This window comes from Staurois parvus, unplaced genomic scaffold, assembly GCF_062004578.1.
Source record: "Staurois parvus isolate SC_StPar_1 unplaced genomic scaffold, SC_StPar_1.0 ptg000658l, whole genome shotgun sequence".
NCBI lineage: Eukaryota > Metazoa > Chordata > Amphibia > Anura > Ranidae > Staurois > Staurois parvus.
This window is the reverse complement of record NW_028318454.1, coordinates 8,951-36,101: the sequence shown is the minus strand read 5'-3', so window position 1 is coordinate 36,101 and position 27,151 is coordinate 8,951. Positions and strand designations below refer to the sequence as shown.

General features: G+C 43.2%; 1 protein-coding gene across 2 annotated transcripts in view; it reads right to left on the bottom strand.

The window, feature by feature from the left end:
- Window positions 1-26,657, bottom strand: part of WDFY1 (WD repeat and FYVE domain containing 1) — a 49,830-nt gene extending 23,173 nt beyond the window's left edge. The window contains exons 1-3 of one of the 2 annotated variants that reach the window (XR_016315509.1): window positions 26,389-26,657; window positions 9,939-10,006; window positions 2,755-2,828 (exon numbers count right to left, since the gene is read on the bottom strand). Coding sequence is in view for 1 of the 2 variants with exons in the window: in XM_089694297.1 (XP_089550423.1) it covers window positions 2,755-2,828; window positions 9,939-10,006; window positions 26,389-26,522 (276 nt within the window). In the remaining variant the exon portion in view is untranslated. The remainder of the gene's footprint in view (window positions 1-2,754; window positions 2,829-9,938; window positions 10,007-26,388) is intronic. The other variant, XM_089694297.1, reaches the window with a different exon arrangement.
- Window positions 26,658-27,151: the final 494 nt, after the last annotated feature.

Sequence of the window (27,151 nt, the reverse complement as noted above, 5' to 3'; positions counted from 1 at the left end):
CTCTTCTCAGTTCATCTGCTGGCGCTCCTGGCCCCTCCCCCCTGACAAGTGCCCCCAGACCAAGCAACTTGCTCTGGGGGCAATTGTGTGTACTCGCTCGCAAGCCGGCTCTGTATGCCCGTAAGACACAGAGTGCGGATGCGCCCCGCTTCCTCCTTACTGGCTGTGACTGACAGCAGCGGGAGCCATTGGCTCCAGTTGCAGAGTCTGAACCAATGAGGAAGGAGAGACCCTGGAGAGCCAATGAGGAAGGAGAGATCCTGGAGAGCCAATGTTCAGACAAGTATTAGGGGGATGAGGGGGAAGCTGCACACTGAAGGTTTTTTTACCTTCATACCTTGAATACATAAAAAGGTTAAAAAAAAAAAATCTTCAGCCTATAGAACCACTTTAATTCCTTGAATTCTGTGAGGAATATGCACAATGCCCTGTGAGTAGGCACTGCTGTGTCACACATTTCACAGAGCCTGCCTGATCCAGAGGTGCTGAGGAAAAGTTTCAGGAGGAGTCGTCAGTATAGGAACCACTGCTTGCAGGCAAGGTACCATGGGATCTGTAGTGCTTAGAAATTGAAAGTAAACAGCAGTGCAGAAGCTGCAAAGCATGCTGGAAAACCAGAAAGCTGTGGAAAGAGATGGTCAGCAGACAAGCAGCACTTACAAGATGAAAGGAGATTTATCAAGTAGGCTTATATTGGATTGTCAAAAAATAACTATTGTTTATATTAACGCTATAACACTGATGCTATAAGATGAAAATGTATGCTGTGACTATGGAAATCTTAGGAAGAGAAAGGGAGCAGTAGTAGCTGCTCCTTTTGTTCATTTATGGTTTGAGAGAAGAGAGAAGGCTGGGCATATCACCATAGGCAAGTCTCCCCAGTGGGTATTAGGACCTAAAGCACATCATCCCTGCATGACAGTGTTATCGTAATTTTATTTACTTATGCGCATCATAGCACAGGTTAACAATGGGCAAAGCAAGTCACCTCCTGACTGGTAAAACCCTTTAATCAGATCTGTACAAAAGAGGAAGACAGTGCTTGTTGCCCAATCACAATAAATATATTTTATATATATTTAATGTACAGTATGTATAAAGGCAAAACTCAGCATACAGAGAAGACAAGGAGGCTGGATACCAGAATTTTAGTCTAGGCGAGAATTAAGTTCTCTTTTTCTTGACAATTAAGCCTTGGAATGCAAAGAAAAATATGACAAACTCCTGACAATGGATTGCAGTGTAATTGTTTCCACTCCTAGCTGCAGCTTAGACAATTACTGCTATGCTACATCATTGCCGCTGTACAATAAATAGAGAAAAAAACGCCACTCTCCCAACCAGCCACCATAACCCGTGTACGAAGAAGATCGGATTCAGCATACTTTTCTCCATCAAAAAAACACGCTTTCAGATGCATCTCACCTCGCCCACCATGGCGTTTTCTCCAAACAGTGCTCTGGATGGGCCTACCGGCAGCCTGCACCCCTTCACCTGTGGAATCCCTGGGTTTGAATGGTGTTTCAAGCTTAATATAAGATTACCTGTGTATAGTTACATCTGCAGCCACCTATGCTTACGCCCACTTCTTGAAGGTAAAAATAATAATGACCTAAAAAGGCAGATGTGGCTCTGTGCTGCAATTTATTTCCTCACCCCTGCCTACGGCATATAATGACAGTACTGGTTAGGTCTGTGCAGTCCACAAACCATAGTTTGTGAAATCCTGTTCTATAGCTGCAGTCTCCTACTGATCAGCAAATTCACACCTCTGTATGTCCAAGGATTCCCCCCCCCCAAAAAAAAAAAAAAAAAAAAAAAAAAAAAAAAAAAAAAAAATCACTATCTTCTTTTAAGTCATCAGAGAGGAGGCCCAAGATTCCTGTCTTTGGCTCACAAGAACAATGAAGTTGGAATGCATGATTACGAAGGTCAAACACACAATGCCAGTACCCAACCAGTTTTGGACATCTGCAGAACATATGAATGAGGTCTTCAAGGTACATCTAGAGCATAGCAGGGAGCCTGCGGACAAAGTGGCACATTCTTAAGGAGATCCAATATAATCCATGCAAGGTGAAATATTGTGCAAGTCTCTAAGATTATGATACCAATATGTTGGGTATTTTCTGTAAATGAGCCTACAAGACAGGGTTTCTAACAAAAGGCTGCATAGGTAAATACACTAATCTGGCACACATGCTTGCGATCAAATAGTAACATTTTTGGGATAGAATTCCCCTTTAAACAGTCTACATTTGAGGCATCATGTATGTCAATGTACGCAAGTACTGCTAAGATGTGCATACATCTGCGCAGAGCTGCTGTGTAGTTTAGCCTGTCACTGATTTTGACAGACTGCTAGCTAAAGGTTGAATGTGACTCTCAGCTGCAAGAGGGCAGTACAGTGTACAATTGGGTATAATTATCTGCCTATGTTTTCAAGCCCATACGTTTCTAATTGCTGAATAAATGTGTTTTACTGTTTACTGCATTTATCTGAGCAACACTAAAACCAGCTTCAACAGCAAAAGATGAGCACAGAAAAAGCTGAACTATTGCCCACCACAGTAGCAACCAATCAGCTAGAAAAAGCAGAGCTACCGTCCAAAGTAACCAATCAGGCATACACTTTCATGGTTAAAAAAACTTGATACATACTGAATGGCAACACCTCTATTTTCCTGTGCTGCCAAATTACCCAACTGAGTTCTAACTATATTGACAAGTAAACAATAGAATAGATTGACTCACCACAACGGCTCCACTATCCTGTCCCACAAAAATCTTCCTGCTCTCATGATGGTATCTCAGTGCTGAACACGCAGCTGAAAGAAAGACAATGAAATATTACTAGTGTAATCCAAGAAGTGTCACAAAACTATGTCACTCAAAGGGTCTTCCAAAGTAGCACTCCAGGTATTCTTTCTACTGTAACACATAAAAGGCAGCATTCAATGTACAGTGCCTTGAAAAAGTATTCATACCCCTTGCAATTTTCCACATTTTGTCATGTTACAACCAAAAGCTTAAAATGTACTTTATTGGGATTGTATGTGATAGACCAAACACAAAGTGGCACATTATTTGTGAAGTGGAAGGAAAATAATAAATGGTTTTCAAAATTTGTTACAAATAAATATCTGAAAAGTGTGGCGTGCATTTGTATTCAGCCCCCTTTATTCTGTTACCCCCAACTAAAATATAGTGGAACCAATTACCTTCAGAAGTCACCCAAGTAGTAAATAGAGTCCACCTGTGTGTAAATTACTCTCAGTATAAATACAGCTGTCCTGTTAAACCCTCAGAGGTTTGTTAGAGAACATTAGTGAACCAACAGCATCATAAAGGCCAAGGAACACACCAGACAGGTAAAGGACAAAAGTTGAGGAGAAGTCTAAAGCAGAGTTAGGTTATAAAAAAAAAAAAAAAAAAATATCCCAAGCTTTGAACATCTCACGCAGCACTGTTCAATCCATCATTCAAAAATGGAAAGAGTATGGCACAACTGCAAACCTACCAAAACATAGCCATCCACCTAAACTGACCAGCTGGGCAAGGGGAGCAATAAATCAGAGAAGCAACCAAGAAGCCCATGGTAACTCTGGAGAAGCTGCAAAGATCCACAGCTCAAGTGGGAGAATCTGTCCACAGGACAACTATTAGTCGTGCACTCCACAAATCTGGCCTTTATGGAAGAGTGGCAAAAAGAAAGCTATTTGTTAAAAGAAACCATAACTCCCATTTGCAGTTTGCGAGAATCCATGTGGGGGATGAGACCATAATTGAACTTTTTGGCCTAAAAAGGAAAATACAATATGTAGTGAAAAACTAACACTGAACATCACCCTGAACACACCAACTCCACCGTGAAACATGGTGGTGGCAGCATCATGTTGTGGAGATGCTTTTCTTCAGCAGGGATAGGGAAGTTGGTCAGAGTTGATGGGAAGATGGATGGAGTGAAATACAGGGAAAACATAAAAGAAAACCTGTTGGAGTTTGCAAAAGACCTGAGACTGCAGAGGAGGTTCACCTTCCAGCAGAATAACGACCCTAGACCCGGATCTGTCATTGGCACTGGAAGCCGTCAGACTGCTCAATAGCTGAGCGCAGTGAAAGCAAAGGAAGGAGTGTGTGCTGTGCTCTCTGCCTCCCCCTAGAGTGCAGTACCCGGATCTGTGAGTGAACGAAGCACTGCAACATTTTATTGGGGTGGTGGTAGTGGGGTGTGTATGCATGTACAATTGTACATATGTCTGTGTGTATGTATGTGTGTGTGTGTGTGTGTGTGTGTGTGTGTGTGTGTGTGTGTGTGTGTGTGCGCGCGCGCGCATGTACATGTGTCTGTATGTATGTACGTACATGTGTCTGTGCGTGTGTATTTCTGTGTATGTACATGTATCTGTGTGTATGCGTGTCTGCACGTGCCTGTGTGTATACATGTGTCTGTGTGTATACATGTGTCTGTGTATGTACGTGTCTGTGTGTGTGTATGTACATGTCTGTGTACAGGTGTCTGTGTGTGTGTGTTTGTTGGTGGCGAGTAACTCTAAGGCCTGGCTAGTAGCTCAGGACCAGGGGCGGACTGACCATTTGGAAAATCAGGCACTGCCCGAGGGCCCGGGGTCAGTAGGGGGCCCCATGAGATTCCCCTGGTACCTTTTTCATAGGCTTTTATGAGTTTGGGCAATGACACAGGGGCCCCATGATCCCCTATTGCCCAGGGGCCCCATGAGTTGTCAGTCCACCCCTCCTCAGGACTTGAAAATTTAAGCCCTGGTTTAGATCAAAGCATATTCATGTGTTAGAATGACCCAGTCAAAGTCCAGACCTAAATCCAATTGAGAATCTGTGGCAAGACTTAAAAATTGCTGTTCACAGACACTCTCCATCCAATCTGACAGAGCTTGAGCTATTTTGCAAAGAAGAAAGGGCAAAAATTTCACTCTCTAGATGTGCAAAGCTTGTAGAGGCGTTCCCAGAAAGACTTACAGCTGTAATTGCAGCGAAAGGTGGTTCTACAAAGTATTGACTCAGGGGGGCTGAATACTAATGCAAACCACATTTTTCAGTTATTTGTAAAAACATTTGAAAACCATTTACCATTTCCCTTCCACTTCACAATGATGTGCCACTGTGCTGGTCTATCACATAAAACCCCAATAAAATACATTTACATTTTTGGTTGTAACATGACATGTCGAAAATATCAAGGGGTATGAATACTTTTTCAAAAAGGTACTGTAGTTAATGAATCTTAATTATTTAAGAATTTGATATAATTAATGAATGTATTTCATCAACAGATCCATTTAGTGTGTCCTTATATCCATTACACAAAATCAGCTTTACAAGGATATGGTACCTTCCGCATTTTGGTTCATGGTATATCTGTAACAAGGCAAACACTGCTTTCATTTAAGGCACACCAGTAAGTCAGCGGTTATTGAGAAGGAATATATTTATTATATGTCACTCCTAACATTAACTTTTTTAACTTTCATTTCTTCAGTTTTGAAAAGCTTCAAACACTCTTGTTTACCATGCATATCAATTATTTCCGTAAGCTAAAGTCTTCTTAAAAAGAGGAACTACACTGCATCCGAGTACCACAAACCAATATGCAAAGCAAACTCACCAATCCATCCATGTCTCAATGCTTTATTTTGCTGAGAATTCACTTTGAAAAATACCCCCTAGCATTTCCAGCCATGGCCATCTTGAGTAAGGGCCAATGATTTATGTAGCATTTACTTCTTGGAATCCATCTGCCCGCAGGCAGGACCATGTGCTTAGTTGAGAAAACCCCTCCTCCCCTCCTGAAGACTCCTGAGATGTAGGACTTAATTTGCCTAGGCATGGAAACCAGGAAGAAACCGAAGAAATATTTACTTTTTTTTTTTAATATTTTATACTTTCCCATTTACGAAGGCTAGCAGCATAAGGATGAAATATAGTCAATGTTGGTTTAGAGAGTGAAGTTCACCTTTAACAATTTGCTGTCCCTTAGGCCATTTATAATCAGCTTGGACTTGATCACAGCTCACAGCTTGATACCATTTTTTCAGCAGGTTCTGGGCATTTTAGTAAAAGTGATGCCAGTGATTCACTTTTACATTACCATGAATGCAAAAGGTTAAACAGAGTTTGGCTTACATAAATGACAGATATGCATGATAAGTAAGAGTTTTGGAAGCTTCTCAGAACTGAACCTGGAAGCAGTGAACATTCCATCACTTCTGGTTTCGGCTCATTCAATCCCTGACTACGTGGCTGGGGTCCCAGCTAAGCAAGCACAATCTGTGATTGAATAGCTACAGTGAAGAGAATCTGAAAACACTGGAAAATGATATCACATATTACCCTCTTTTTTTTTCCTTTAACCTTATTGCTATCAAAAAAAGGTTATAATTTAATTACAATGAGAAAAAAAAAAAAAAAAAAACAACCCTATAGCTCCATGCACACACACTAGTCCATGCACATAAAACAGCAATTGCACCACACGTCAGGTATTCCTACGAAAGTCTGAATGAGAAAAAAACAAAAAACAAAAACAAAACAATTCTATGGCCTTTACTCATGAGTAATTCTAAATTGATAACCTTTAAATGCTTATTGCCATTTCCCAGGCACTCAATTTTAAGGATTTACATGTTTGGTATGTATTTACGCATCACAACCTCACATTTTTTATTTTACCATAAAGTGGGTATTATATTGTGATTGTTTGCATTGAAATTCAATTTTAGTGCATATTTTCCTGAAAATATAGATCATTTGTGCAAATGTCATGCAACATAAAAATTGAAATTGCCATATTTTATTCTACAGGCCATCTACTTTCAGAAAAATATATACAGTAATTGTTTAGGGGGTTTTAAGTAGTTTTCTAGCCAAAACACAATTTAATAATTTTGTAAAATTTTAAAAAAATTGCCCTGAACTTCAAATAGTTAAAAAGATACTGGTCATTTTAACCACCTCCTGCCCGCCATATAAGGAAATGATTCTCTCGTTCTGGGAGGAAGTCATATGACATCTTCCCATTCTAACCACACACATACAGCTCCGGGAGCGCACAGCGTGGCAATTGGCAGTGTGCTCGGACACAGCGGATCACCGATCAACAGAAAGAGCTGAAGATTTCAGCTCGGTCATGTGATCAGCTGTGTCCAATCACAGCTGTTCTTATGTAAATAGGGAAATGCGGTTATCGGCATTTCTCTCCTCACGAGCTGTAATGCTGACAGCTCGAGAGGAGAGGGGAGCCAGTAATCGGCATTCCTCGAAGGGAACATGTACACAGATCATCAGGGCACTGATGATCAGTGTGCCCTGATGATCAGCGTAGCCCTAGCAGTGCCACCTGTCAGTGTCCATCAATGCCAGCTGTCAGTGCTCATCAGTGCCACCTGCCAGTGCCCATCAGTGCCACATCAATGCCACACATCAGTGCCTACCAGTGCACATCAATGCCACATAACAGTGCTCATCTGAGCTGCCTTTCAGTGTCACCTATCAGTGCCACCTATCAATGCCAGTCAGTGCCACCTATCAGTGCTGCCAATCAGTGCCACCTATCAGTGCCCGTCAGTGCCACCTAACAGTGCCCGTCAGTACTGCCTATCAGTGCTGCCAATCAGTGCCACCTAACAGTGCCAGTCAGTGCTGCCTATCAATGCCACCTATCAGTGCCATATATGAGTGCTGCCTTTCAGTGCCCATCAGTGATGCCTGTCAATGCCCATCAGTGCCACCTATCAGTGCAGCCTCATTAGCGCATATCAGTGAAGGGGAAAAATCACTTATTTACAAAATTTTAAAACAAAAACTAAGAAAAAAAAACAAATTTTTTGTTCAAAATTTTCAGTGGTTTTTGGTTTGTTTAGCAAAAAATAAAAAACCCAGAGGTGATTAAATACCACCAAAAGAAAGCTCTGTCACAAAAAAAATGATAAAAATGTCATATGGGTACAGTGTTGCATGACAGCCCAATTGTCATTCAAAGTGCGACAGTGCTGAAAGCTGAAAATTGGCCTGGGCAGGAAGGGGGTACAAGTGCCCAGTAGGCAAGTGGTTAAGGAAATCCTGAAAAGATCTCAACTGTCCTTAATAACAGCAGTCATGGCAATTGAAAAATCGAAATACCTTGTACCAAATATTTCCTGACTCCACTTCCTTCAGACATAGCACAAAGATTTAAAACCTTGGAACTATTTAGCTAAGGTTTGTTACTTCTTATTGTTAGTTGACGAAGTTTCCAGGATATTTCAAGGAAACAAGGTTTGTTTAGCTTTACCTACAATCCACGTCAATGCAACCAAAAGCACAGAAATCATTTCTCCTATTTACACAGTTCTCCAAAGAAACCGAAACATTTCAATAAGCAACTCCAGTTAAAATCCATCAGGGATCTCCATTTAACGCTGCAGCTTGTGCTAAAGTCAGCAAATCTGCTTAGTTTGTCTGCCAGCACTGACTGAGGGCACTGTCCTGTTCCTGGGTCTTGAGGCTGCACCTATTACCTCGAGGGGTGTCACACAGCCTACAAGCTGACAGTAGATGAGGCTCGGCAGCAAGTGTAAAATGCTGCAAAGACAGGCCTGCAGAAAGGAGATACTGGTATTAAAGCTAAGAACTCAAAAAGTGAGCGGAAGGGACGAGGACACATATAATATATGGTCATGGGACCCTCCAGTAAGCACAGCTCTGCATGGACAGGGTCAAGGATTCTATTCCACACCTTCAAGGTCAGACAGTATTTGCCAGATAAGAACACATTTTAAAGAGTATGTCTGACAATGAACGTCTTTGTCTCTTAAAGCTGAATTTTGCGCACATAAACATTCATTGAAACATATTTCTCAACATGATATATAGTAAATCTACTTTTTGTGCACTAAATCCCTTTACAAGCCTAGCCATAGCAGTGATACATTCATCATAATCCAGTGATGTCTTCAAGCCTTTAGCTGCACTTGTGGGCTCTTCTTCACCTCATTAAGGATTCTGTGTTGTGCCTTGGGATTCATCTTTGCTGGGTCTCCACTTTTCAGAAGAGTAGCCACAGTACTAAACTGTCAACTTATAAATAATTTGTCTGTCGACATCAGCTGATGCTTCTTATGAACAGCAATCTTAAAATATGAGTGTCTCTTTTCTCAAGTAGCTCTAAACCACACCTCATTTCATTAAAGTGTTACTAAAAGTTGAATTTTTTTAAATTAATATAACAAACATGTTATACTCACCAGCTTTGTGCAATGGTCCCAATCCTCCTTCTCTGGTTCCTTGTCAGCGATCTTGGATCCTCCTCCTCTTCGTGTGTCCTCATAGGAAATGGCTGCTATGGGGGAACACAATGTCCGCTCGCTCCTGTGCTGTGTGTCTATGGAGCCTTGCTCCATAGACACACACAGCAAACTTAGCCCCCGCCCCCACTTACTCCTCACTGAATTTGATAGCAGCAGTAGCCAGTGGCTCCTCCTACTGTTCCGAGTCCTGTGTGATGAAGAGAGGGGAGAGGAGATTGGGCTGGGAAGACATAGAAATATAATCTTTTTTTACCTTAATGCAAGGAATGCATGAAGGTAAGAAAAAAAGGTTTTTAGCTTTAGTATCACTATATTCTAGGTGTGCAAATTATGAACTCGAATTAGCCTTTATTGAAGTAGTCTATGGGTTCACTTTCTTTTTCCTCCAGCATGAACTTCATTCCTGTGAATCATAGAAGTACAGCCAAAAAAGCTTTGGCTATACTTCTTTAATTCCAAGGGGTTCACATACTTTTTCTTGTCACTGTATGATAAAGAACAACAAGGACAATGTGGGTTATCAGACACTTGCTTTAAGTCACTGAGTTATTCTGATTTGTTGCTATGAACTCGCCTATGGTATGGATAGGATAAAGGAACAGTATTAGCTGGACTCACATGACATGGTGTGGTAGATACTTGGCCAATACTGCCCGCTGTCTCTCTTCAGCCACACTCGCAATGTCCTAAACACAGAAAAATTGCTCAGATTAAATAACATCAATATAGTGAAACACAATGATACAGACAATACAAGAATACACTAAATGCTGAAACAAAACACATCAATGCATACATTTCTTGCTTATCATTCTCTCTTTCTAATGAACTGATAAGACAGGAAGCCTTGGAATCCACTATTGTCTTCTCTCTTTACACATACAGCAGCACTTGCCGCCCCTCTGAAGCGGAGAATCACCTTTAAGAGGTGTTGTGCTATGATGGTGTAGCATTTAGAAGGTAAAACTGGGTGAGGGGATGACACAACTGAATGCATGCTACACAGTTACAGCAAAGCCCCATTCACTGCTATCAAACACATCTGAGATTGGGGGGGTACGACATAATTTTATGTGTACATCCCCAATCAGCTGTCTTTGCAGCTTAACCCCTTCCTAATGATTGTACACACATATGTAGCCTCACAGACGCGGGTCTTTATCCATGGGCGTACTTGAGTGCTGGGAGTGTACTGAATGGCATGCTCCCAACACAGAGACCGGGCTCTCAGTGAGAGCTCAAAGTCTCATACTAATGATCAGGAACTGTCCCGATCACTTGATTGATGTGATAGCCTCTGATTGGCTATCACAGTGATTAGTCGCTGAACAATGACTATCTTTTTCTCCTTGCTAGAGGAGAAAAATGTAAATAAAAGGAGTGCGTAAAAAAACAAAAAAAAAAAAACCCAAAGAATATATATCTCTATCTATGGAATAAACAGCTAGATCAGGGTTTAAAAGGTCAGGATCAGTGTATTTTAGACAGGATGTAAAAACTAGCTTTTTAAAAATTAGTATCAGTGCCAGTTAGTTTTGAAAACTTTAACCATTAGCCGCCCGGCCTATAGCCGTTTGGTGGCGGCGGCAAAAATGTATTACCTTTCCGGGTGCACGCCATTTGGCACGCCATGCACAGTTTGTGCGGTTGCAGAGCCGCGCAGCGGAGCGATCTGTCAACGGCCGTGTACCTCGGACACGGCTAATTACAGATCTGAGTACCGGCCCCCGTTGCTGGTGCCATGTGACCAATCACAGCAGCTCACATGACCGTTGTATACAATGGATGGCTTTATTCATGCCATCCACTGTATACTAGTGCCTAGCTGTGAATGGTCCCAGCAGGTCACATGCACATGTCATGTGATTAGCTGTGGCCAAATCACAGCTAAGCACAAAAAAAAAAAAAAAAACCTGAATGAATCGATGTCATTCAGGTAAATGCTTGCTTATAGCAAAGTAATTCTTTGCTATAAGCAAATTGTGTAAAAAAAAAATAATACTGATCACTTCCCCAAAGTAGTACAATGTTGCTATGGTAACATTGTACTACTTTGGTCATAGTAAAATATGAAGAAAAAAAAAATATATACATATTTTTTTGTTCCATACTGTCACCAGTCAGTGTCCCTGTTCACCGCCATGCCAGTTATATGATGACGCTGTACTGCACTGGTGACAGTATGTAAAAAAAAAAAAAAAAAAAAATAGTGAAAATAATTTTTTTCATTTTCCGAAAAATTATGACAAAAAAAACACAACTTCAAAAAACTCCCCATTCCTCTTATGAAGTACGTTGGACTGTCTACTCTGCAAAAAGGGGTCATTTGGGGGATATCTGTACTATTCTGACATTCTTGGACCTCAAGAAATTAGATTGGCTGTCAGTACTTCAGGATTGATCAATATTCAGATCTATACCATAGTTTGTGAACTCTATAACTTTCCTACAAACTAAATAATACATCCTAATTTGGGTTATTTTCACCAAAGACATGTAGCAGAATACATCTCGGCCTAAATTTATGAAGAACAATTATTTATTTGTAAACTTTTATAACAGAAACAAAGAAAAAATGCATTCCACAGATCTGGCCTTTATGGAAGAGTGGCGAAAAAAAAAAAAAGCCAATTGTTGAAAGAAACCATAACTCCCATTTGCAAGAATCCATGTGGGGGACACAGTAAACATGGGGAAGAAGGTGCTCTGGTCAGATGAGACCATAATTGAACTTTTTGGCCTAAAAAGGAAAATGCTATGTGTAGCAAACAACTAACACTGCACATCACCCCAAACACACCATCCCCATTATGAAACATGGTGGTGGCATCATGTTGTGGGGGTGCTTTTCTTAAGCAAAAACAGGGTAGCTGGTCAGAGTTGATGGGACGATGGATAGAGCCAAATACAGGGCACTCTTAGAAGAAAACCTGAGTCTGCAAAAGACTTGAGACTGGGTGGAGGTTTACATTCCAGCAGGACAACAACCCTAATCATATAGCCAGAGCTACAATGGAATGGTTTATATCAAAGCATATTCAGGTGTTAGAATACCCCAGTCAAAGTCCAGACCTAAATCCAATTAAGATTCTTTGGCAAGACTTGAAAATTGCTGTTCACAGACGCTCTCCATCCAATCTGACAGAGCTTGAGCTATTTTGCAAAGCAGATGTCAAAAATGTCACTCTCTAGATGAGCAAAGCTGGTAGAGACATACCAAAAAGATTTGCAGTTGTAATTGCAGCAAAAGGTGGTTCTACAAAGTATTAACTCAGGGGGACTGAATACAAATGCACGCCGCACTTTTCAGATATTTATTTTTGAAAACCATTTATCACCTTCCACTTCACAATTATGTGCCACTTTGTGTTGGTCCATCATATAAAATCCCAATAAAATACAAGTACATTTTTGGTTGTAACATGACAAAATGTGGAAAATTTCAAGGGGTATGAATGCTTTTTTAAGGCACTGTAGTTCTATATAGCTACTCTGGTTATCAATAAATCATGTGGTGTCACTGCTGAATGCCATCTTAAAAACCAGTAGAACAGAATCAACCCTCAAATGTATGGCAGACAGGCCATTAATACAGAGCCCATCTCTTGAGAAAGAGGTTCCAAGCATAGCACCCTACAGTGGTTTATGGGAGGTTGTATTTCCATTAAAACATCTGCAGGAATTTCTGTGGAGATGGGAAATAGGACATCTGCTGAGTTGTTCATCACTGACAGATCAAAGGGCAGGCTGTGACCTTAATCTCTTCCAAGGGCCAATTTACTTTTCAAGTGAAAGTAAGTCTTCCCAATGAAACACAGTTACTTTCACCTCCTGTTCCATGGACAACAGCAAGTGAAAGGAATGCTCTTGAAAGTGAAGGTAATCCCTTCTTAGTTGGTTACAAGTGTTCCCGTTTGTGGAGTTCTCTCTATTCCTCCTGTGGGACAACTTAAAAATGTTTTCCTTACTTTCCCAGTTTAAGAAACAGTGATCACAAGGACAGTCACAGTAGCTCGCTTCAGTGGAGATACACATAGCTAAAAAACCTCACAGGGGTTCTAAACTTTCAGCACTCTATCCAAATAAAATTTTGCCTTTATATACTTTAAAGGATAAAAAGCAGGTAGGGGAAACTTTGCATAGTGTTCGCCAGCCATTGAAATGTTTATTTTGACTGGACTGATAAAAACACAGCTAGCAAATGATAGGGGCCTTACAGATTTAGGATTTTGAGGACTCTACTGTAATAACGACACGAGTTCCAAAAATCAAGTCACTGGAGGCCCTTTTAGGTTTTCTGGTGTTAGAAGGGGAGAATGAAGTCCACATGCAAAAAATAACCATGCCCAAGACAAAGACAGACCCCATAAAGATGATCATGTGAGAGGGGGAGAGCGATAAAGTGTGACTCCTCACTTCACGTTTTGATATATACAAGAGATCCTTATTCTCTCCAAGGAAAAAACAATGCCCTCTTTATTCTGGGCCATTTACATATTTTAAAGTAGATTTGAAAGGGGCAGACAGCACTGAGCCAACATTGTGATCAGCAGCCGCTGGCTAAATAGCTAGAAAATGATCATAAGATATAGATAAAAATAATGGCAATAAGTAACAGAGGGAAAAATATGGAAGCAATTTACAGCTTCCTCAGTACTGGTACTACAGAGCCTATAAAAAAAAAAAAAAAACTGGGTGGGCGGGGGTGAGGGGTGTTGCCAAGTGACTGGTTTCACACAACACTTTCCTCAAGGTCAAGGTTTATTTACTGCCTATAAAAAGCAAGCTATTCAACTGAATGGGGCACGCCCTTAAAGTGTTAGTGATCACTAAACAGTTCCTAACCACGTATGCTGACATGCTGAAGTTACTTTGGAAAAAATTACAAGCACCAAAAAAAAAAAAAAATGTGCCGGTCAATCCCATTACATGACCCCTATCGCAGCATCAGAATCACTAGGAAACCCACCCATGCCCACCCCAAAACCCCACTGTATTATTAAAGCGCAGCTCCAGGTTCCCCCAAAAAAATAAAAGTTAACAGCTACAAATACTGTAGACACTATATTTTAATATAAGGACACTTTCCTGCCCAGGGATCCAGCAAAACCCTCACCCGAGCTGATTCTTCAATGCAGATGCCAGCATCTTCAGTAAGGGAAACCGTATCTGACCGGAAGTGGGAGATGATACCTGTCAAAACCAGGTACCCACACCCACCCGAAACGAGTCCCCAAAAAGTGCCAAGTGTGGCAGTAGAGGGATGTAAACAAGCATAACGTCCCTTTTTGGGTGAAGTACCCCTTTAATGTGCTTCCTAGTTGACTTGTATGTTTTAAAGCAGTATTGACCCTCATAAAAAGCTAAAATATTAGTTACAGAGAGATGAAATACTTCCTTCTGATTGGACACTATGTAGGTTACATCTGCATGTAAAATGGTATTTGTAGCCTATGTGGGGTCCCATAAAAAAGGCAGAAAATGGTTATATTGCACCTGATTGTGACAGCTGAACAGTGATTGGTACTGTCGCGATCGGACTGATGCGCTGGTGTCAGAAATTCAATCCCTGACTTGGTGATTCAAACCATTCCTGGTCCAATCGACTTTGGGCATTTCAGGACCCAGAGTGTCCTGTGGGCTGGTACAGGAACACCCCCCAGAGTCAATTGGCCAAGGGCTAATGTCCAGCCTACGTCCATACCCCCATAAATTGAGGACCTGGGATAAGGACAGTGTGATTTGTATGGAGCCCATCCTATTGACTGACAGATTATCTCTGACTTGCTCCAGTCGCAGGATAAATCTTGGTAAAAGTTTTATTTCTGTTTTTTATTCTATAGTGAATAGTCATCTGTGTGTCTTCCTGTATTTTTGTATTTTCTGTAACTTTTTATACTTTGTACATATTTTATGCACTGCCCACTTTCGGGATATTAAATCTTAAAATTAATAAGCGACTTCTGGGTACTTAAGCTCGGGCTCATATCTCCGGAAAGATTAGATTGTATTGTATTTTAGTGTCTTTATATGCTCAGTCAAGTTCATTGCCAATCTGTATGCAATTGCACTGCGTGTTGGCAGATTGCGTGCAGATTATAAGGGTGACAGGTCTGCCAGACGGAGATTTGTGTGTGTACGGTGTCCCAGCAGACCGTTCTGTGGATAAACTGTTGGGTGGTGGCAAGCTACCGTTTGTGGTGTGTCTGGTGTGGGGGGGGGTGTGGACAGTGGAAGAGTGATTAACCCTGGAATTCTAGCTTGTAGGATAGCTGGAGGAATCCTAGAAGGGTGTGTGATTGCCAGGCTGCTCCTCAACCCTAATTAGTGCACCAGATTGTATGTAAGATCGTATCTGCCTGTGTGTGTGGTCAGCCAGCTGGATTGGAGTGGAGTCTCCCTCTGGTGGTGGCCAGAGGTAGTGCGGGCTGTGAAAGTGTATCACGGCTGGTCTTATATACTTAGATATATTCAGATTAAGTCTCCCTTACTCCCTCTTACCCAAAGTCACGGCCGCACGTGCGCGCCTCGGTTAGCTAGTCGCTGTGGGCGTGTGCGCTGGATCCATGACAACCAGTTACATAGATGAGACAAACCATCTAACACTGGCAGGGGTGCTTACAATGATCAACTGTTATTGAAGTAAAGCCTTTATCCCAAAAAGGAAAAAAAAATACATTTTTGCTGTAACTGCTTATAAAGTATTAGCTGGAGTTTGGCTTTAGTCAGTTAGTGTATGTAAATCTGCTAATACATCTAACACACCCCTCCACCCAGAGCAACAATACAGCTGAGGCAAATGTGCCTCCTGTGCTCATTCATCCAGAGTGGAGGCACTCTAATACAGGAGATGTGTTACTGGCCAGATCACCAGGTGAAAACAGAAGGGAAAGAAGACTAAGAAAAGAAAACTCCTAAATTTCTTTTGGGTGACATGCTTTACGTGATGCGGTTTGCCGCGATCGCAGCATGATTTGCTTCACATGATGTGGGAGAATTAAAATGAATGGCACTTGAACACACGGTTATGCGATTTTTCATTTTAGCAGAGCTAAACTCATACAGTATTTATCTCAGAAGTAGTCAATTCCCCCCCAAAAAAGTGTTAATTTACATATGTTGCCTCTTTTTTTGCAGTATTTAACATTTACAGTACCTTATTCTTTGACTTATTTTAACCCCAGACCAGACCTCTAGCTGCAGCATGTAGTGAAACATTAACAGCATTATTACTGTGATAAACGCGGTGCCTGACCCCTGCCCTTCTCACAAAATCATGACAAAGGACCAGCCAATCTCACACCACATTGTCACTTAAGTAACAATGCCACTCTGAGCTGCACCCAGCACAAGATTTTCTAGATCGCGGGGCTACAATCTGGGTGCCAGCAGCCTGAGAGCAATTGTCACTGTTACTAAGCAATTAACTTTTTAAGATACCACCACCACCTTTTGACTGAGAAGGTGGAAACTCATAATCTTAGCAATAACAAATATGAATAATAAACATCTGTACACACACTGTTGTCACGATCGCGGCGTCAGACCCCAGCCCTTCTCACCAAACTCGTGACCAAAGGACTAGCCGATCTAAAACTGCGATGTCACGTGCGTAACAATGCCACACCCATCTGCACCCTGCACGATTTTCCAGCTAATTGGACCACAATCGATGTATCGGCAGCCTGAGCGATTGTTACTGGGTCAGGTTAATTACGCAATTAACCCTTAACACTGCCACCACCTCCTTTTTGTACAGAGAAAGCGGAAATTCGGCGACTTCCGTAATAACACTATAATGGTTGAGGTAATCGTCTGTATAACATGGTTATACAGAGTGTTAAACACAGTAGCGTTCAGGAATTCATAAACTGCAATACAGAGCTATAGAAACAGTTCAACACTTTCAGAAGGAAAGATTTATTGCTAAAAAGTCAAACGGGTGCAATAAAAATATTTACAGAAAAAGATGTAACTGATTTTTTTATATATATATATATATATATATATATATATATATATATATATATATATATATATATATATATATATATATATACACACATACATACACAGAGACTAACAGCACAGCAAAGAGATATCAGAGAGAGGTGAAAGGGTTAAGGTACTCGCCAAAGTCCTGTGTTAGCAGATCCAAGTTTCAGAGCGAAAGGGCATGGGTCTCCCCAGGTGGTACGGATGTTAAAATGGGAGACGTCTTCAACTCCCTTCTGTTAGGCCTGACAGCCCAATTTGTAGTTCCCCAGCAGGGGGTGTCTCTGAAGTCAAGTATCAATACCCCGTTTAGGGCGTGGAGGTCTGGGTGTGGACCTAAACTAGAGCCAAAATCTTGTTTAGTTCATATTTTGGCTCATAACTTTTCCTATGCACAAGTGACATTCCACCCGCGGGTAATTATTATGCAGACACGTCTGAGGATTGATTAGATATGAATTATGAAATTATACACTGAACGGTTCACAAGATCTATTTTTCGGCTTTCCTATATATTCGAGACAAGGCGAGTGACCTATCAAATTGTTCGTCTTCTCTTAGCCAATCTGACGATAGGTCTGGTTTTTATGCAAGTCTCTCATATTCCAAGATATGAGACAGGGGGGGAAAACTGGATTTTTAAAAGTGTTAGCTGGTCCCGCCTTCCTTGGAATGTCTTGAACTCCAGGGAAAGCTTGCCTTATCTTATACGAGGTGTTACATTTTACAGGTTCTTCGGACAGCTAGGCCCCAGCTCCCTTAGGGACTTTATAGCTCCTAGCCCCCTGCTGGGCCCTGGCCTCCTGTGACACTCCTAACACACTGGCCAAATGTCGCTGTGACTCTCAGAAAGGGAGGGGGAGAATGAGGGGGAAATAGGTTTGTCAGGGTGGTTAACCCCTTTGTCAAGATGGAGGTTGAAGCCAAAATGATTGAACTGCATCCATCTCTGAGTGTACGCGGTTACAACTGTCACCACAGACAGGTGTATTCAGAGATTTGTCATACACAGCCCTCATCTAAAGCCCACCTATCCACCTGTCCCCTCGCAAATACTACGGTCACCCTCTGGCACTATCCTTCATTCTTTAACTCACATCTTCAATCTCGCCCTTTCTACTGGCATCTACCCCAACTCTCTAAAACATGCACTAGTCGCCCCATATTTAAAAAGGCCCTACTGGACCACACTAATCTTAACAACTTAAGACCCAACTCCTTACTCCTTTTTTGCTCTAAACTCCTTGAACGTCTAGTCTACAACCAGCTGAGCTGCCACCTCTTTCAGAACCTTCTCAATCCTCTTCAGTCTGGATTTCACCTACAACACTTTACAGAAACTGCTCTCCTAAAACTCACAAACGACTTACTAACAGCTAAAACCAATGGTCACTATTCCATACTCTTACTCTTGGACCTCTCTGCTGCCTTCAACAGAGCTGACCACCCCCTCCTCAAAAAAAAACCTATTTACTTGGCCTCCATGACTGTACTCTCCATTGGTTCGAAGCTTACTTATCTCAGCGCACCTTCAGTGTCACTTACAACTCTATTTCCTCCTCTCCTATTCCTCTTACCTTCGGGGTCCCCCAAGGTTCTGTCCTTGGACCTCTCCTATTCTCGATCTACACTTCTTCCTTGAGTCAGCTGATAGCTTCCCATGGTTTCCAATACCATTTCTATGCTGATGACACACAAATCTCTCTCTCTCTACTACTCAGCTCACCCCATCAGTTTCCTCACGTATCACCAATTTACTAACAGACAGACATCACACCACTTCCTAAAACTCAATCTATCCAATACTGAGCTCATAATAATATTTCCTCCCCCACGTGCCTCTTCCCCTGATTTCTTGGTCAAGATCAATAGCACCACTATCAACCTGTCCAAATCATGCTGCCTCAACCTACGCAACATCTCCAGAACTCCCCCCCTCTTTTTAACCAATGATACCACAAAGCTCCTAATTCACTCCCTGGTTATCTCTTGCCTCGACTACTGTAACACTCTCCTCATTGGCTTACCTTTATATAGGCTATCCCCTCCTCCGGTCCATCAAGAATTCTGCTGCCAGGCTCGTCCACCTTACCAAGCATTCAGTGTCTGCTAAACCTCTCTGCCAATCCCTCTACTGCCTTCCACTCACCCGACAAATAAAATTCAAAATACTAAACAACTTACAAAGCCATCCACCACTCTGCCCCCAGCTACATCCCCAACCTGGTCTCAAATTATCAACGAAACCCCTCTCTTTGATCCTTCCAAGACCTTCTGCTCTCTAGTTCCCATGTCACCTCCTCCCATGCTCGCCTCCAGGACCTCTCACAAGCTTCTTCCATCCTATGGAACTCCCTACCCCTATCTGTCCGGCTATTTTCTAATCTATCCACCTTTAGACAATCCCCGAATACCTCTCTCTTTAAAGAAGCTTATCCTGCTTCTAACTAGTCACCTGCCTTTTATTTCCTCCTTCAGCTCATCCACCACAGCTTTTACCTTTTGGATCACTCAACCCTTCCTCTCAGATTGTAAGCTCTAACGTCCTTTGTTTTAGCAGTGTTCAATTAAAAATGTTGCAGTGGCTCCTCAAGTACGGTTAGGTGTTCATTGGCTGATGTTAAAACGAGAGCTCGGCAACAGGTCCTGTCAGTCCCCTTTTCTATGGTATCAAAGGGGTGTTGCCAGAGACCATCTGACAAATTACCCAGTTTAAGGGGTAGTGGCTGAGAGTTCACCACGTTTATGACTGTATCAGACCCTCCCTTACACAGTTTTATACCAATATTAATATCTTCCAATATATACAGGATGCATCCTGGAAACTGGTAGATTATCCTTCAGCATTATATTTTGTGTCCAGGGATAGCAAACACAGAGTATTTCAAAGGGGTATGTCACCTGGGAGGAAGGAGATGGCTTTCTCCTCCTCATATGTGCAAACTTATCTATGTACAACTTTGATTTGCTCGGTAAGATATTCCCCGTTCAAATATATACTTAATATTATGTCTTGTTCCTGTTGGATTTTAAGAATTGTGAGTGGATTTTGATAAGTTGTGAATGGGGCAGAGGTCTCAGAGAGGTGCCTCACACTTGGCTGCTTTCTGGGTAGACATTTTATGGCACACTATGTGTTCATAGTTGTTTAAATTGCCCTACACATCATTGATAAACATTAATTCCAAATTCATAATTCAGCACTTCTATTATATTGATGGCAAGCTTGCAAAATATTTGGCGTTTATGATTAATCATAATTAATATTAAAATGTGTGATTGGCATTTCACAAGTTCTAGTGTCAAATTCTTCAGTTATAGCTGATCTAACTAGCTGAAAGCGAAGTATTCTATAGGGCATAGCTGGTTAAACGTCTTTGATATAGAATGTCATCGGAGTGAACCAAAATAGAATTAGTATTAAATAATATATATTCTAATAGTATGTGTGTATTTAATTTAGGTTTTATACGTTGGTAATGTGTGTTACACAAGTAGATTTTTGGTTATACAACATTATTGAGATATGCTGTAAAGATACATTCTTAGTTTATATTATCATTTAAACAGAGAAACGGATCACATGAGCAGGCTGATGCAAGATTGTCAGCTTCAGCTTATGGAGCCAATACATATGGGCTTGTCAATCAAAAGACCATATATGTAGTGTCCCCTCCCTTCAATGAAATTGCTCTACTAAGCAGTATTCTTTGCCATACAAGGTTCTAAGATCACGAATTATGACGTATACAAGCTGCTCCTCGACCTCTCCGCGGCCTTTGACACAGTCGACCACCCCCTCCTCCTTACCAAATTGCACTCCTTTGGCATTAGGGACTCTGCTCTCTCCTGGCTCTCCTACCTATCCCAACGCTCCTTCAGCGTCTCCTATAACGCTGCCACCTCCCCCTCTCTCCCACTCTCTGTTGGAGTCCCCCAAGGCTCTGTCCTTGGACCCCTCCTCTTCTCCATCTACACCTCCTCCCTTGCCAAACTGATACACTCCCACGGCTCCAACTATCACCTCTATGCTAATGACACACAAATTTACCTCTCCACCCCTCACCTCACCCCCTCACTCTCCGCCCGCATCGCCCACCTATTGAACGACATATCAGACTGGATGTCGCTCCATTTCCTCAAGTTAAACCTGTCCAAAACCGAGCTCCTGGTTTTCCCCCCAGCCCACCCCCCCATCACGACTAGCAACGCCACCATCAATCCCACCCCACACGCCAAAGTCCTGGGTGTCACCCTGGACTCAAACCTTTCCTTCCAACCTCATGTCCAATTACTATCAAAGTCATGCAGGCTCCACCTCCGCAACATCTCCAAGATACGTACATTCCTCACCCCAGACACTACTAAACAACTCGTACATTCCCTTATTATCTCACGCCTGGACTACTGCAACTCCCTTCTCACTGGCCTACCCAAGCAAACACTATCCCCACTCCAGTCTATCCTAAACTCAGCGGCTAGACTCATCCACCTCACCAACCGCTCCACATCTGCCACCCCCTTCTGCCGCACATATTCACCAAAAAAAAAAAAAAAGTATGGCATGTGATAACTATTTGTGAATTGACCCCTAGGTTCCTTTCACACGGGCGTTCCGTTTTTTCATCAGTTCAGTCACATTTTGTCCAAGGAAAAATGGATCAGTTTTCACATCAGTTTTCCACATCCACTACCGTAGCAAACCGGATATCGTATGTACTCTCCAGCGCCTTAGGGAATGCACAGCCAAAGGGAAGCTAAGGGAACAAGGACAGTGACAACCAAAAGGTGATGCTTCAGGGCTGCAGTCCTCCTCAGGTGAGGAGATCAGCCACTAGATAAAGAATAAACAGGTGGCGCACACACCTAGTGTTACATACACAGACCCGAGTTATGGGGCATGCATAATAAATTTGTGCTTTTACAACCGTGGACCATCATGGTGATCCGGTTTCATCCGTTTTTCCATATTGATGATACCTCTCAAGGTATCAACAGAGGTAACAACAGCAAGGTTCTTACCATCGGTCCACCATACCCACTACACATCTGTACCAGTCTAAGAGGGTGGTCAGCAGCTCTGAGGAAAGGGACTCGTCCCCGAAACACGTCAGTCATTTGACCGCACTGACAGTTGGAACACCTTGCTTGCCGTTGTGGCCATCTTCATAATGCAAATGCTTTTTAGATACATTCTTCGTCTGTGAGTATGTTTTTATTCTTTATACCTTTGAATAAACCTTGGATAATGCACTAGGTGTGCGCCACCTGTTTATTCTTTAAACCCTTCACGCCAGATCGTCCCGGCGTAAAGAGAAGTTCCTGCACCGGGAGGTGGGCGGGACGGGGCTTGGTGTCATGTGGCCGCTGTGATGTCACGGCCAGTCACATGATCGGGAAAGGTCCCGATCGCAAGAGCGGACCGGGACCTTTCCGGGAGTACCGTGCAGGGCACGCGCTCTCAGCACATATGTTTTTTGTTACATGAACGCAAATGGGCGGCCGCTCGGCGTCTAGGCCCAGACGCCGGTAGGCCACACATTTCTGTGCGACGGCGTGAAGGGGTTAACTACCGTAGCAAAAACTGATTTTTTCCGTTTATATCTGTGTTTCACCTGGTCCGTTTTTCTAACTGGATAAAAACAGGGCTTTGATCTGTTCCAAAAAACAGATGCGGATGTAAACAGTTGATCAAAAGTTTGCATCTATTTTTCCAAATGCATTGATGTCCATTTTTCATCCCTTAACGGTTGGATGAAAAAATAGACAAACAGAACATCCATGTGAAAGAGACTGAAGGTCTCTTTCACATGTGCAGATAGTTTGTCAGTTTTTCATCCATCCATTGAGGGATGAAAAATGGACATCAATGCATCTCTTTGGAAAAATGGATGCAAACGGATCACCACGATGGTCCACGTGTGTAAAAGCACAAATGTATTATGCATGCCCCATAACTCGGGTCTGTGTATGGAACACAAACAATGCAACAAAAAGCTCAGCTCTAAGGCAGCCAATCTACATAGATTAAGGCAACACAGGAAGCCACAGTCTTGTGTAACCCATCATTATTTGCCTACTTGTGAAGTATTACCACCGATAATACACAGCAGTGAAACACAATAGGAGAGCAGTAATAGTCACATCTAGTGAGATGATTTACTATTCTCTACAGCAGAGCAGGACCAGTATATACTGTATTCTCAAATCAGAGCTGACCACAGGCCTTTGATAAATTATATTTGTTTCTGCACTAATGTGGTTATATAAAATACGAGTGAAAGTTTCTCAATGTGAAGCATCCGTTAAATGTTCCTCCAAAGTAACTCATTGTTGTAGATGATAGTGGTATTTATTAAAAGTGAAGTGGTGGGTTTTTTTCCCCCCAAACTATACTTATCTAGGTGGATGCTGCATCTGTCCCCCACCAGCTCTAAGGGTGAGAACTCAGCGATCACATGACCGCTGATCGCGGAGTTCTCACCTGACTGTGATCAGAGATACTGCTGCTGTCTGCTCTACCCCCCCCCCCCCACTGGAGCACTGGGCTGTGGAGGGGGAGAGAGTGGCTGGCTCAGGAACTCAGCAGACCACTGAGAGGTGAGCCAGGTGCTACTCTAGACTCTGGGTGGATCCTGACTTTAGAGTCGGGATCTTTTCCCAGCTTGGACCAGCTCAGTGACTTCTGCCTGCTGTCAGTTGAAACCGGGTCCCAGGGGTGCAGAACGAACTGAAATCCTGTGATCCACAAAAGTACAGCCAAAGAGACAAAACAGGCAAAATTCTTGCAGTAAAAAACTGCAGGGAAGGTGTATGCGATCGGGAGTACCAAGATGGCGGCTGCCATCCGTACCGGATATGACTTCCCCACACTTCCCTCCTACACGTTACGTCACGGGTCACGAGACTTCCACTGTTCATTAAGTAGTGCAGCACACTTTCACTCGTTTATAAGTAAATGTTATATACTTTCCATGTCAGTGCAGCTTCAAGTGTGACTTGGCTGACATCTGTGCGACTTCATGAACAGAAATCTATGCAAAGGCACACGGGGGGGGGGGGGGGCGGGGGGGAGTGCAGGAATTTTTTTTTTCAAATTGGTGTGGCACCACAAAGTCGGAGTCGTACCGATTTGATCGGTTCCATTGCACACAGTAGAGTACGACTTGTCATGTGATTTGAAATTATCAATAGCATGACAAGTTGTACCAGTGAGAACCAGAGCTAAAATATCTACATGTTCCTTAACCACCTCATGATGGAAGGTAAACCAAGTTCTGAACTTAGTTTTGCAAAACTGACATGTGTTAGTAAAAAACTGTACATCTCATCACAACTACTTAGCATATCTAGATAGATTACACCTTGTTTGTTCCAGGACAAATTAGGCTTCATTTGGTGGTAAATGGTAATGCTCTTTCCATGGATCGGCTGTGTCCAAGGGACGCGGCGCACTCCGGCAGCCGCACATGCGCGGTGAGAATGGGAGGACTTCATATGACGTCCTCCCAGAACGAGAGAACCACCTTGTGTCCGTCATATTACTATATGGTGGGCGGGAGGTGGTTAAGGGTGTGTACACTTATGCAACCATATTATTTTAGTTTTTTATTTTTACTTCCCTCCACCTAAAGATAAATCATTTCAGAACTTTTTCCACCTTTTTAATGTGACCTATAAACTGTACAACTCAGTTGAACAATAAACTGAAATCTTTGTCTCATTTTTTACATCACACAAACCTGACATTTTAACATGGATGTGTAGACTTTTTATATCCGCTGTAGAGTGCAGCACTCAGGAGTAATGAATACAGTGCAGCAGTCAGGAGTAAGAATTGTACAGATTGCAGGGGTCAGTAATAATGTACAGAGGTCAGATGTAAGCATTGTACGGTGTGCAGAGGTCAGAAGTAAGAATTGTACAGATTGCAGGGGTCAGAAGTAAGAATTGTACAGATTGCAGGGGTCAGAAGTAACACGTAGCAGCCAGGAGGAGAAGTCAGAGCGATATAGGGATGCCACATTGGTGTACTGCTTCTCCCCTCTCTGTCCAGTCACAGGGTGGGGAGGAGACCTGACATTTAAAATGTGAAACTTACACAACAAAAGATCAGGTCCATCCCAATGCCAGGAAAGACTGCTTTGTGGCCGAGCTTTATAGACTCTATAGGCAGGGAACGGTGCGGTGTCACTACAGACAGGGAACGGCGTGGTGTCACTACAGACAGGGAATGGTGTGTTGAACTTGTCACTACAGACAGGGAACGGCGCGATGTCACTACAGGCAGGGAACGGCGCGGTGTCACTACAGGCAGGGAGCGGCGCGGTGTCACTACAGGCAGGGAGCGGCGCGGTGTCACTACAGGCAGGGAGCGGCGCGGTGTCACTACAGGCAGGGAACGGCGCGGTGTCACTACAGGCAAGGAGCGGCGCGGTGTCACTACAGACAGGGAATGGTGTGTTGAACTTGTCACTACAGACAGGGAACGGCGCGGTGTCACTACAGACAGGGAACGGCGCGGTGTCACTACAGACAGGGAACGGCGCGGTGTCACTACAGACAGGGAACGGCGCGGTGTCACTACAGACAGGGAACGGCGCGGTGTCACTACAGACAGGGAACGGCGCGGTGTCACTACAGACAGGGAACGGCGCGGTGTCACTACAGACAGGGAACAGTGTGTTGAACGTGTCACTACAGACAGGGAACGGCGCGGTGTCACTACAGACAGGGAACGGCGCGGTGTCACTACAGACAGGGAACGGCGCGGTGTCACTACAGACAGGGAACGGCGCGGTGTCACTACAGACAGGGAACGGTGCGGTGTCACTATAGACAGGGAACGGCGTGGTGTCACTACAGGGAACGGCGTGGTGTCACTACAGGGAACGGCGTGGTGTCACTACAGGGAACGGTGCGGTGTCACTACAGACAGGGAACGGCGTGGTGTCACTACAGGGAACGGTGTGTCAGTGTTTGCACTGGAGGTCCAGCAGGAAAGGAGGGGGATTCACGTTTTAGTGGACCATGACGTCAGGAGGTGGTGGCCCCCGGAGTCGTGTATAATTACCGGTCGTCGCTGGCAGTGATGACGCCGTCCTCTCTCGGGATGAAGCAGGCGGAGGTGACCTGCTCCCGGTGTCCGGGTATCTTGGTGAGAAGTACAGGGCCGCGCGGAGACCGGGAGTGGATCTCAGCCGCCATAGCGAGTCATGTGACCAGGACGGGACCCTAGCTACAGTGCATGTGATAGCAGCGCACAGTCACTCGGCCTGAGCCGCAATGTACCGTGTAGCGGCGCCTCGTCGTTTCCAAGTTCCGGCGGTGCAGAGCGACGTGGCGCTTTTATACAGTGTAATAGGTGAGGTGTTGTAATCCGCCTGCCTGGTATGTAAATAGTCGTAGGTCGGCGCTGAGGGCTCAGTCATGTCATGATATCTGCTATAGACAGCCACCATTTCCAGACACACGTGTGTTCTGCATGGCAAGGTCCACAGCATTGTGACCACACCAGAGCAGGCTTCTGTGATAGGAGGGCTGTGAGCAATGACAGTTTATGAACACAAAGCAACAACATTTCACCTTCATATAGTAGTTGTATGAATAAAAAGAAAGGCAGTCCCAGCAGCAAGAACTAAATGCAGAGTTTTTCTTTAGTTTGGACAAAGTAGTGCAGGGTTGGAGCCTCTGTCAGGTTTTGTTTTGAGGTTTTTTGCCATCTGTGTCCTATTTGGGTAGGTTTTCCGTCACTTCCTGTCCCATAGCCAAAACAGGAAGTGAGGAAACTCCTCCAAAGTGATGTAGTCGTTAGTAGTCACCAGAACCAGTGTCCC